Raw genomic sequence first — 12,994 nt, forward strand, 5'->3', positions numbered from 1 at the left:
CCCCCAAATGAGGTTTCAGTGATTTACTCAAAAATAATTTAAGAAACAGTCATCCTATCGGCTTTTGTGTCCCTAGAAGGTAATTCAAAGACTCTTACTGGAGACTTAACAATAATACACTCCAAACTAAAACAGTTGGATTCCTTCAAACTGTTAACTCGACTTATAATGGGATTTTAATGTTAATCATGTTAAGATGACTTGGCGTTTCCTGTTATGTCTTTGTGTGCTTTACTTCTGAACCTGTAGTGGGTTGTATAGAAGAGGACAGTTGTCACACTGGTCTCCAACACCATCCATGTCCGTGTCCCTTTGGTCAGTGTTGTAGATCAAAGGACAGTTGTCGCGGTCGTTGAGAATCTCTGAGGAGAGAGAGAGTGAGAGATGTTCCATTGAAATTAATTCCTAAATGTTCAGATGTCATCAGTGTTGCAGGCGTTTCTTAACAGGTGCTACCGTCTCCATCGATGTCAATGCTGCAGGCGTCCCCCTCTCCATCGTCATTACTGTCCATCTGCAGCGGGTTCTCATCAAACGGACAGTTATCACAGTTGTCGCCAACTCCGTCCCTGTCAGAATCAAACTGTCGTGGGTTGTAAACCAGTGGGCAGTTGTCCTACGAGGCAAACACACACACACACAGGCTGTAACTATAAATATCCCCCATTCATTACAGAATTACTGTTATGTGTCGGACGCAGCTCGGAGAACCGACCAGCGTTTGAAGGACCCAGTATGAAATAAGCAGAGCACGGTACAAAGGCTAACTGAATTTAATACATAACAGTGATACAAAAATAACAGAAGGTGCGGTCTGGCGTGGTGCGCTCCCAGCAGCGCTAACGGTCCAGAGCCAGAAGGTGTTCGGACCCAAGGACCCCGCCGACACCCCCCAGGTGGCCGCAACAAACCAAGTCTGTGAAAGAAGGAACCATTATGTGAGTCCACACTCTACACACAGAGAGAACACTTAAAGGTGTACAAACAGCAAACACTTCCTGGCTTGATTACTAATCAACTTCCCAACCTGCAGGCATGGAACATCCAGTTCACATAACTCCACTGCAGTGGAAGCCGATACATGACTAACATACAGCTCAATATAAAAAGGTGTGAGGGACACCACATTTACTGACTGTATAAATGTTAGTCACAAAATCTAACGTACCTCAGGAAGTGTGCTGACGAGCGTGAGACCTCACCCCCTCCTCTTTCACAGACATCAAACCCTGGACGTTCTCTGCATCCACTGATGATGAGATGGCTCCCGAGACGACGATCTCACCCGTCTGGTCACAAGGTCGAGTCTCTGGCAAATACACACTGTATACTCCAGTCTTAAATGCCACCATGTTCCAATCCATATAGATGCACCTCAGCTGTGAGTCCTGACGAGCCGCAGGTGATCAGGGTGAGGTCCTGATAACCTCAGCAACACAGCCACTCAGTCCCAAATGCAAGCCACCTGGAAGGAGAAACAAAGGACAGAAACAAAAAGGCAGCCAGGCCCCCCCAGCCATATAACAATTACTGTTTAAAAAAAACTGTGTTGTCTTATTGTAGAGTATAAATTTGTGGTTAATGTAGGGAAAACTGATGTATTAATAGTACAAAGTAATATTACGAAAAAAATATACAGTGGTCCCTCGTTTATCGCGGGAGTTACATTCTAAAAATAACCCGCAATAGGCGAAATCCGCAAAGTAGACAGCATTATTTTTTTATAATTATTATAGATGTTTTAAGGCTGTAAAACCCCTCACTACACACTTTATACACTTTTCTCAAACAGGCATTAACATTTTCTCACTTTTCTCTCCTGTGTAAACACTCTCTTTTTTCTTCTGGGCGAGAAGATTATAAACAGATATAGGGACCCGCAAAGAATCCAACTCCTCTCTCGGTGGCCAAGGAGCTCTGCGGCTGCGGTCAACATCTGCATCAAAACAGCGAACATAGTCTCTGGACCTGTTGCCAGATTTGGCGCAGCTCCGCACAGCAGACAGGAGGGCGGTGTGTGTGGCCCGCTGCTGCGTTTACCAAGCACGCAGACTCAGTAAGCGCATCGGATGCAGTGAGAGTAATCGCGGTGATGCCGACCGGTGCCGCGACCGGCCCGCCTGATAAGGACGCAGAACATAATGCGCTGTTTAAAAAAAAGCATGCAAAATTGCACAAAAAAAAATCTGCGAAACTGCGAGGCCGCGAAAGGTGAACCGCGTTATAGCGAGGGACCACTGTATTTGAACACCCTGCGATTTTGCAAGTTCTCCCACTTAGAAATCATGGAGTGGTGTGAAATTTTCATCTTAGGTGCATGTCCACTGTGAGAGACATAATCTAAAAAAAAAAAAAAGAAATCCGGAAATCATAATGTATGATTTTTTTTTTTTTTTTTTATAATTTATTTGTATGTTACTGCTTGCAAATAAGTATTTGAACACCTGTGAAAATCAATGTTAATATTTGGTACAGTAGCCTTTGTTTGCAATTACAGAGGTCAAACGTTTCCTGTTATTTTTCACCAGGTTTGCACTCACTGCAGCAGGGATTTTGGTCCACTCCTCCATACAGATCTTCTCCAAATCTTTCAGGTTTGGAATTTCAGCTCCCTCCAAAGATTTTCTATTGAGTTCAGGTCTGGAGACTGGCCAGGCCACTCCAGGACCTTGAAATGCTTCTTATGGAGCCCCTCCTTAGATGCCCTGGCTGTGTGTTTGGGGTCATTGTCATGCTGGAAGACCCAGCCATGACCCATCTTCAATGCTCTTACTGAGGCAAGGAGGTTGTTTGCCAAAATCTCGCAATACATGACCCCATCCATCCTCCCTTCAATATGGTGCAGTTGTGCTGTCCCCTTTGCGGAAGTGCACCCCCAGACTATGGTGTTTCCACCCCCATGGTTCACGGTTGGGATGGTTTTCTTGGGGTTGTTCTCATCCTCTAAACATGGTAAGTGGAGTTGATTCCAAAAAGCTCTACTCTGGTCTCATCGGACCACATGACCTTCTCCCATGCCTCCTCTGGATCATCCAGATGATCACTGGTGAACTTCAAATGGGCCTGGACATGTGCTGGATTGAGCAGGGGGACCTTGATGCCCTGCAGGATTTTAAACCTTGACAGCATCATGTGTTACTAATGTAATCTTTGTGACTGTGGTCCCAGCTCTCTTCAGGTCATTGACCAGGTCCTCCTGTGTAGTTCTGAGCTTTCTCAGAATCATCCTTACCCCACAAAGTGAGATCTTGCGTGGAATTCCAGACCCAGGGGAGATTGATAGTCATCTTATGTTTCTTCCACTTTCTAATAAATAATCATAACAGTTGTTGTCTTCTACCAAGTTGCTTGCCTGTTGTCCTGTAGTCCATCCCAGCCTTGTGCAGGTCTACAGTTTTGTCCCTGGTGTCCTTAGACAGCTCTTTGGTCTTGCTATGGTGGACAGGTTGGAGTGTGATTGATTGAGTGTGTGAACAAGGTGTCTTTTATACAGGTAACAAGTTCAAACAGGTGCAATTAATACAGGTAAAGAGTGCAGAATAAGAGGGCTTCTTAAAGAAAAATTAACAGGTCTGTGTGAGCCAGAATTCTTGCTGGTTGGTAGGGGTTCAAATACTTATTTGCAGCAGTAACATACAAATAAATTATTAAAAAATCATACATTGTAATTTCCGGATTCTTTTTTTTTTTTTTGGTTATGTCTCTCACAGTGGACATGCACCTAAGATGAAAATTTCAGACCCCTCCATGATTTCTAAGTGGGAGAACTTGCAAAATCGCATGGTGTTCAAATACTTATTTTCCTCACTGTAAGTACAGAAATGAAGTTATGTGTAATGACACAGGAAAAAAGTATTGAACACATGAAGAAACAGAAGTGCAAAACAGCATGGAAAACCAAGACATCAGCTGAAATTTATCAGTAATTAGAAAGTAATCCTGCCCCTTGTCAGTGAAAATTAATATCAGAGGGTTCAGCCCCAATTGCCGGCCTATAAAAAGGTGTATCATTACCAAGGTGTCACACAAGAAACATCTCAAGATGGGTAAAAGCAAAGAGAAGAGCTTCGCAACCTTATTGTTGTTGAACATAGTGATGGTATTGGTTACAGAAGGATTTCTAAACTTCTGAATGTTCCAGTAAGTACTGTGAGGCCATACTCCAGAAGTGAGAAGAACATCATTTCTCCATAAACCGGTCACGATCAGGGGCTCCTCACAAAATTTCTGACTCTGGAGTGAAAAGAATTATCTAAAGAGTTGTCCAAGAGCCAAGGACCACTTGTGAAGAGCAAGTGAGCAATTGTTTCAAAGAAAACAATAAGGACAATAAGGGGAGGTGATGGTCTAGTGGTTATGCATTGGGCTTGAGACCAGAGGATCCTTGGTTCAGATCCCAGCCTGACCGGAAAATCACTAAGGGCCCTTGGACAAGGTTTTTAATTCCCTAGTTGTTCCCAGTGTGTAGTGAGTCCCTTTTATGGCAGCACCCTGACATTGGGGTGAATATGAGGCATTATTGTAAAGCCCTTTGAGCATCTGTTGCAGATGGAAAAGTGCTATTATAAATGCAGTCCATTTACCAATTGACCCCATCACACTTCATGTGAATGAACGCAAGCCAAGCTGAATCAGGTGGAATGTCAAAAAAAACCAAACAATTCGTGCCACATCTGGGAGAGAAAAAGAATTACGGAGGACCGCCGCCCAAATACAAAGACTGTGCTCCGACCCGCCCCATCTGAACGCTGTACAAATGTAGGTGGAACGCATAAGGATTACCCAGGCAGCTGTCAGAATGCAGTGACAAGACACATTGCCGTCAGAGTGAGGTCCGATTGCGGGTGGAGGAAACAGAATCCAGCAGCACTTGAGGTGCGCTTGTGGTACACTCAGGCACAGTGAGGACATTCGGCCAGCATCCAAAATGGGGGATAATTTCAAACTGCCCCTCAAACGCAATCAGAATGTTTCAAATGCCATTTTCATCCAGTATGAATATTTAGATTGCAGTCAGATTGTTGTGAGACAGCACTCCAACTGCTGTTCGATAGTTTTCCACCTCGACTGCACCTTGACTGTTTTGCACATGTGCAAAACATTTGGGGCGGGCACAGAAATCTGCCCAGCTGTTTAGACTGCTCTCAGAATACTGTCCGATGTCCTCTAACGATTTCGGCACTACCGGAATGTGGGTGGAACTTTCATTCGGCCTCATTCAGCCTCTATGTGATGGTATAAGCAATGCACTCAACCACCATGGCCTGAATGCACGCTCACCACACAAGACTGCATTGCTGACGAAAAACCACGTTGACGCTCCTTTAAAGTTTGCGGCACAACATTTAGACAATAGAGGGGCAGCATAGAAAAACAGTTGTGCATTCTTGGATAAAACCATTAAATTTGGCACACATTCTAAATTAACTGTTTATTTTCAGATATGGAACCATCCTGGAGCTGACCTCTAATGAGCTACAGGGGTCAGTGAAGAATTACACAGGGGGTCACAATTTTAAAATGCTTCAATCATGTTTAAAACTACACTACATTATTTGTCTGATCATAACAATTCCAAAACGGTATAGTCTGGACTATCTGTGACTGAATGTTCTGGAGTTATGGGGTAGTTTCAGTTTGTACAGGGGTCAAAACTTAAAGTTGTTCCAATTTTGGTAAAAAAATGAGGCAAATTATTGGTTGAGTTAATAGCATTTTAAAAAGGATCTGTCATGCTTAGTTATCATGTTATGGGGTAACATATGTCACATGTCATAGAATCCAATGGACGTCAAACTTGTTTGAGCTTTACTTTGGAAACCAAACATTCAACACAGTCAAAACTATTCCATTTTTTAAATCCTTTTATTTCCTTTTAGCTGCTCCACTACAAGCTTGTGAAATGTTGGGAGATCAGACAAGACCAAAATTTAACTCTTCAGATGCCATAATACACGCCATAAATGGCATTGCACATCACCCCAGAAACACCATACCAACAGGGAATGGAGGTGGAACATCATGGTGTGGGGCTGTCTTTCAGCATCTGGCACTGGTAAACCTCATAAAATTGAAGGAAGGATGAATGGAAAAATGTACAGAGATGTTCTTGGTTTAAAACAACAAAAAAATCTACCAGGATGATGAAGATGAAACGAGGGTGGACATTTCAGTAACACAATGTTCCCAAACACAGCCAAGGAAACTCTCAGTTGGTTTTAGAAAATGAAAATAAAACTGCTAGAATGGCCCAGCCTATCACCTGAGTTGAATCCAATAAAGATCTGTGGAAAGAACTAAATATCAGTTCATAGGAGAGGTCAAATACAACCTTCAAGATTTGAAGACTGTTTGTGTAGAAGAATGGGCCAAAATCACACCTGAGCAATGCATGCCACTAGTTTCTCCATACAGGAGGCATGTTGAAGCTGTCATTACCAACAAACACTTTGTATGAAGTATTAAATAAATTTCAGTAAGGGTGTTCAATACTTTTTCCCTGTGTCATTCCATTTTATTACACATTACTTAATTTCTGTACTTTGTTTTGTATTGTATTTGTTTTGATTTTTTGTATGTGTGGATTACCTGGCTTGTTACATCTGGTGAAAAGTAAATGTCGATAGAAGATGTGTGTGTCTATGTGTGGTTGCACTAACAGCATGGACAGTCTCACCCTCAAGTCTATGATGTCATCATTGTCATCATCAGGATCACAGGCGTCTCCTATGCCGTCATTGTCAAAGTCTTCCTGTCCAGAGTTTGGCAGCATGGGACAGTTATCCTGCAGCCAATCACAACTCAGTTTAGACAAATTACACCCAACCAGAACACAGTACACTCTTCAGCATGCCAATGAGATTGTTTCTTAATTTAGAGGCTGAAGTATCTTCTTCAATTTGTATGTTTATGGAAAAAGATAAAAAGAAAAACCTAAAATGTAAATTACATATTTTTGTTCTTTTGGCGTTTATACACAATGACTGTGTTTTCTAGATGCATAATTGTGAAGCTCATTGTACTTCAGACAGTACTTTCATAGTTATAACTTCTCACCTTCTGGCAGTGATACGTAGCGTTCCGCTTGCAGATCAGACTGTGATTGGGCCAACCGTCCAGATCGGAATCCTCACCACACAAAAAGCCGTCTCCCGCAAACCCAACAGCGCACACGCACCTGAACAGGATCTCAGACGCCAGGCCCAAGTACACACACTCTGCAAACTTGTGACAGGTGTGTGTGTTGTCTTTGCAGGGATTATAAGGTTCACACACCTACAATCAAAGCCACCATTTAAGAAGCAGTGATGTTTATCAATGTTTGTCAAATAGTCATGTTAAGCAATGTTGAAATTTTCAGTCAAAGCATCCACTAGTCTCTGAGGCCCATATGAATAGGAGCTGTGTCTAAATAATGTTGCTCATAACTCTCCTTTTGAACAGTAATTTTGCATTTCAGTAGTATGTTTATGGCCTGTTTTAGTTTATTAAATGTCAAAACAGTAGTAAGCCCCGCCCTCCTCTGACCACCTGGTATGGCCGACTTTGTGTTTAAGATATTTCAAAACAATGGAAGAGAGGGCGAAAGAGAGATGGCGTTCATTGAAACTGTATAGTGTTAAGGGCTGATAAAATTTTGTTGTTGATCCAGAACTGCCTCAAAAGTTTGCAGTTGATCACCTTTTTTTAAGCATTCTTGGCATGATCTCCAAAATGACCAAGTATTGAACTTTGAGGTTTATTTGATGTTAGCAGTACACTATGTCTTCACATTGCTGAGGACACTGGTGGCGGGGGGGGGGGGGGGGGGGGGGCATTGTTTAGTATCTTGTCGTACCTTAAATCCTAGGACACGATCGCAAAAGGGTTTCTACAAAAAGGTAGATGGTCGCTTATGATTTGGCTGTGAAAAAAATTCTTGCTATTGTCACAGTCCAGTCCACTCAGATCGTGGTGTTTAAACTCAAATTCAGCTTGTTAGCAGTTGCAAATGTACCAGAGACAATACTGGAATTTATCGGTTATCTGTAACTTCCAATACATTTTTGGGTGGTTCATCGGTTTATCTTTATCAAAGATAACTTTTCAGTTATCTGATTATCTGTTATCGAAGTTAATTTTTTGGTTATCTGTGCCCACCACTGCCAGTATTAGGGGTCTTCAACTGGTTCAAAATGCTGCTGCCAGACTTTTGACATAAAGCAGAAAATTCGACCACATTACGCTCGTTTTGGCATCCCTGCACTGGCTTCCAGTCACTGCAAGATCGGATTTTAAGGCACTGTTATTAGTTTATAAAATTGTTCATAGACTTGCACCTCCCTATCTGGCTGACCTGGTAAGGCCCTATGTACCAGCTCGGGCCCTGCGTTCTCAGGGTGCAGGACTTTTATGTGTTCCCAAGGTGAATAAAAAGTCTGCCGGTCACAGAGCTTTCTCCTACAGTGCCCCAGCTCTCTGGAATGATCTCCCGGCACACATACGGCAGTCGGATTCTGTGGAGACTTTTAAATCATGTTTAAAGACTCATTTGTTTTCCTTGTTTTATCATTAGTGTTATGATGTGATTTTATTCTTGTATTCTTTTAAGGTTTTGTCTTTTTATTGTTTTTAAATTTTTTATTCAGTTTTTTCTGTTTTTATTATGTTGTGTGAAGTGCCTTGAGACAATCTTATTGTGAATTGGCACTATATAAATTAATAAATTTGATTTGAAATTTGAAAGGATGTACTCTCTGTTTTGGTGGTTTCAATCCCCAATTGATGTTGAGTATTAAAGAGTCCTTGAACATGACACTGAAAACCAATATTGCACAAATTGGGGGAAAATTAAGTTGAAAAGGTGGTTTATTTATTTATTTAATTATTTTTTGATCTTTGCTTGCAAACCATAATAATGATTTTGGCCCACTTTGGCTGTCAGCAGGATCACTCAAGAAGGCTCGAATTCAGTGAAATTTGGTGTAACCATGGGGTTTGGGTCAAGGAATATTTGCTTGGATTTTAAGCCAGATCCCAGATCACATTTTATTTGCATTTGGTAAATGTGTCTGTCCCATTTATTTCTGTGTTATTTATATTTTGATGAAACCGCATATAATTTATAATCATAATCTTTTTTTTGTTGTTTTTTTTTTTAGGAGTGGTAGCTGAACACTGGTTAAACTGTCCCTTTATGACATAATAGATCATACAAACATTTATTGTAATTAGAAAATGTGTACCTGTTTGGTTGCCTGGGCTTCCTGCAGTCCAAGGCCAAAGGGTTGGGTGCCTTTGTAGCGAGGGGGGCAGGGCAAACAGTAGAATCCCGGGTCCGTGTTCACACATTGTGTTACACACACACCTTCGACTTCACACTGCAGATATTGATTACATGTTCTGTAAGTTTGTCTGGGTCAGCAATGGGAGACACCAAATCTGGAGTCCAAACATGCACCCTTGTCAGCACAGATTGGTGGTTTTACCTCATTTTCATCTTCACAATGGGTGCCATTGCCATTTAAACCCAATGGACATTGACCACATTCCCATGATTCATCGCTGTGAGAAGTGCATTTCACTCCAGGAAAACACGGATTGGACACCAAACACATGTCTGAAACAACAAATAATATGGACTTCAAAGGTGCCCGGATGAATATTGCACCTTCAGTCTTGTATATAAACGGCAGCTGTGTGTATCTATGTATGTACGACGGTGAAAAACTTTCACACCATCATCATCTGTCACAGTCCAACAAAGGGGGCATCATAGCATTTATTTAATCTTCCACAATACTTGGAATAGCTTGATTATGGACATTAGTTGAGAATAATTGAATAAAAATATTGAATTCATATACTTACGTAGATTGTGGTCTGTGCTGTGCTAGATTGCTTACATACGGACAGTGCCGACTTCCGGTTTCACTTTGTTTTAGCAGACAGGTGCCATATTGTTTCCAACTCCAGAGTGATCTTACATTGATCACATTGTAAATCACACACCAGGTTGTTGGATTCATGGTTTACTCTTCAAAAAGTTTCAAAATAATGTAATGATGGGCTTTTTAATGCAGAAATTGATCTGAAAATTTTATATATAATGTATAGATTTGAATGTACAAAAGGAGCAAAATATGGGAAAATAAAGCAACGTCCAGATTGTGTTTCTGTCAGGCAAGTTCATGTTCACGCTTATACACAGTGAGTATGTTCTGTCTCCACCCTTAAGGCTTTTATAATTATTGAATTTTGAATTTTTGTATTTTTGCTATAAAAAGTTATTTATAGTACAGATGAAAATTAAATACAATAATATAAACGTAGGGAGATAAAAATACAATAAAAGTCAAACGGCTTTCACAGTAAACCTGGCTGTGGGTAAGGAGCACTATAAAGTTATCATAAGAATCTGACATACTTCCATAGTGAACCTTATGGTGCTGTTTTTCTTTGTTCTCAGCTCTGAAATGGTGGATTCATCTCTGCAGTTATTTTTTATTATCTAGCCTCAAGTTATTTGTAAGCTAAACAAAAATTGTCTGTATGTGTTCTCCACAGCTATACAGCGATGTATGCTCCTTGTGCAGAGCAGGTGATCTGAACACCTTTCATACAGGCACACGCAAATATGTCCCAATCCACTGGCAGAATTTATTATTAGTCACAACTGTAAGTTGTGCTTGTCAAGAGAAATTGCTGTCCTTCCATCCTGCCATCAAAACCTTCCTCGTTCTAAAACTCAAGAACCGTAAAACTCCATCCATCCATCCATCCATTTTCTTCCGCTTTATCCGGAGTCAGGTCGCGGGGGCAGCAGCTCAAGCAAAGCCACCCAGACCTCCAGAGCCACACACACCTCGCCCAGCTCCTCCGGGGGAACCCCAAGGCGTTCCCAAGCCAGCCGAGAGACGTAGTCCCTCCAGCATGTCCTGGGTCTTCCCCGGGGCCTCCTCCCGATGGGACGTGCCCGGAACACCTCTCCAGCGAGGCGTCCAGGGGGCATCCGGAAAAGATGCCCGAGCCACCTCAACTGGCTCCTTTTGACGTGGAGGGGCAAAACCGTAGAACTCTCAAAATCAAATTTTTTATACAACCCCAATTCCAATGAAGTTGGGACGTTGTGTAAAACGTAAATAAAAACAGAATAAAAAAAATGATTTGCAAATCCTCTTCAACCTGTATTCAATTGAATACACCACCAAGACAAGATATTTAATGTTCAAACTGACAAACTTTATTGTTTTGTGCAAATATTTGCTCATTTTGAAATGGATGCCTGCAACTTGTTTAAAAAAAGCTGGGATAGTGGTATGTTTACCACTGTGTTACATCACCTTTCCTTCTAACAACACTCAATAAGCATTTGGGAACTGAGGACACTAACTGTTGAAACTTTGTAGGTAGAATTCTTTCCCATTCTTGCTTGATGTATGACTTCAGTTGTTCAACAGTCCGGGATCTCCGTTGTCGTATTTTATGCTTCATAATGCGCCACACATTTTCAATGGGTGATAGGTCTGGACTGCAGGTAGGCCAGTCTAGTACCTGCACTCTTTTACTATGAAGCCACGCTGTTGTAACACGTGCAGAATGTGGCTTGGCATTGTCTTGCTGAAATAATCAGGGACGTCCCTCAAAAAGATGTTGCTTGGATGGCAGCATGTGTTGCTCCAAAACCTGGATGTACCTATCAGCATTGACGGTGCCATCACAGATGTGTAAGTTGCCCATGCCATGGGCACTAACACACCCCCATACCATCACAGATGCTGGCTTTTGAACTTTGCACTGGTAACAATCTGGATGGTCTTTTTCCTCTTTTGTCCAGAGGACACGACGTCCATGATTTCCAAAAATAATTTGAAACATGGACTCATCAGACCACAGCACACATTTCAACTTTGCGTCTGTCCATTTCAAATGAGCTCAGGCCCAGAGAAGGCGGCGGTGTTTCTGGATGTTGTTGATGTATGGCTTTCACTTTGCATGGTAGAGTTTTAACTTGCACTTGTAGATGTAGCGACGAACTGTGTTAATTGACAATGGTTTTCCTGAGCCCACGCGGTAAGATCCATTACACGATATTGGTTTTTAATGCAGTGCTGCCTAAGGGATCGAAGGTCACAGGCATTGAATGTTGGTTTTCAGCCTTGTTGCTTACATGTAGAAAGTTCTCCAGATTCTCTGAATCTTCTGAATATATTCTGGACTGTAGATGATGGAATTCCTAAATTCCTTGCATTTGACCGTTGAGAAACATTGTTCTTAAACTGTTGGACTATTTTTTCACACAGTTGTTCACAAAGTGGTGATCCTCACCCCATCTTTGCTTGTGAATGGCTGAGCCTTTTGGGGATGCGCCTTTTATACCCAATCATGACACTCACCTGTTTCCAATTAGGTGTTCTTTGAGCATTCATCAACGTTCCCAGTCTTTTGTTGTCCCTGTCCCAGCTTTTTTGAAATGCGTTGCAGGCATCCATTTCAAAATGAGCAAATATTTGCACAAAAACAAAGTTTATCAGTTTGAACATTAAATATCTTGTCTTTGTGGTGTATTCAATTGAATATAGGTTGAAGAGGATTTACAAATCATTGTATTCTGTTTTTATTTATATATCATACAATGTCCCAACTTCATTGGAATTGGGGTTGTACATTAATACTGTCAGGTCAAAGATCTGCCTACCAAAAAAAAAAAAAAAACAAAAACAAAAAATCATGCATTTCTTACATTTATAAGTGCTGTTTACTGAATTTTGGGTTTCAAGTAGGAAAGGTGTACAGAAGCCCTGAAGTGCAGACATCATTCGCTAGATGGCAACAAATGCTGCTCAATTGTCCGGCAAAGACTGAGAAGTTTACGTATAGCTGCAGCCTAATAACAGCGAAAAGTAAACATAAAAATCAGCCGTTTGTATTTTTATTATGACTAGAGTGTTGTGAAAGTGTAGTGACACGGACCCACAACAGGGGGCGCAAATGAACGGTCAATAGATGAGCCAAA

General features: G+C 41.5%; 1 protein-coding gene across 1 annotated transcript in view; it reads right to left on the reverse strand.

Moving 5' to 3' along the window:
• Positions 1–12,994, reverse strand: part of LOC117531623 (thrombospondin-2-like) — a 73,844-nt gene that overhangs the window by 37,868 nt on the left and 22,982 nt on the right. The window contains exons 9-14 of the mRNA XM_034194774.1: positions 9,468–9,598; positions 9,225–9,359; positions 7,057–7,275; positions 6,677–6,784; positions 457–616; positions 244–362 (exon numbers count right to left, since the gene is read on the reverse strand). Coding sequence (XP_034050665.1) covers positions 244–362; positions 457–616; positions 6,677–6,784; positions 7,057–7,275; positions 9,225–9,359; positions 9,468–9,598 — 872 coding nt within the window. The remainder of the gene's footprint in view (positions 1–243; positions 363–456; positions 617–6,676; positions 6,785–7,056; positions 7,276–9,224; positions 9,360–9,467; positions 9,599–12,994) is intronic.

This window comes from Thalassophryne amazonica, chromosome 18 (assembly GCF_902500255.1).
Source record: "Thalassophryne amazonica chromosome 18, fThaAma1.1, whole genome shotgun sequence".
NCBI classification, from domain to species: Eukaryota; Metazoa; Chordata; class Actinopteri; order Batrachoidiformes; family Batrachoididae; genus Thalassophryne; species Thalassophryne amazonica.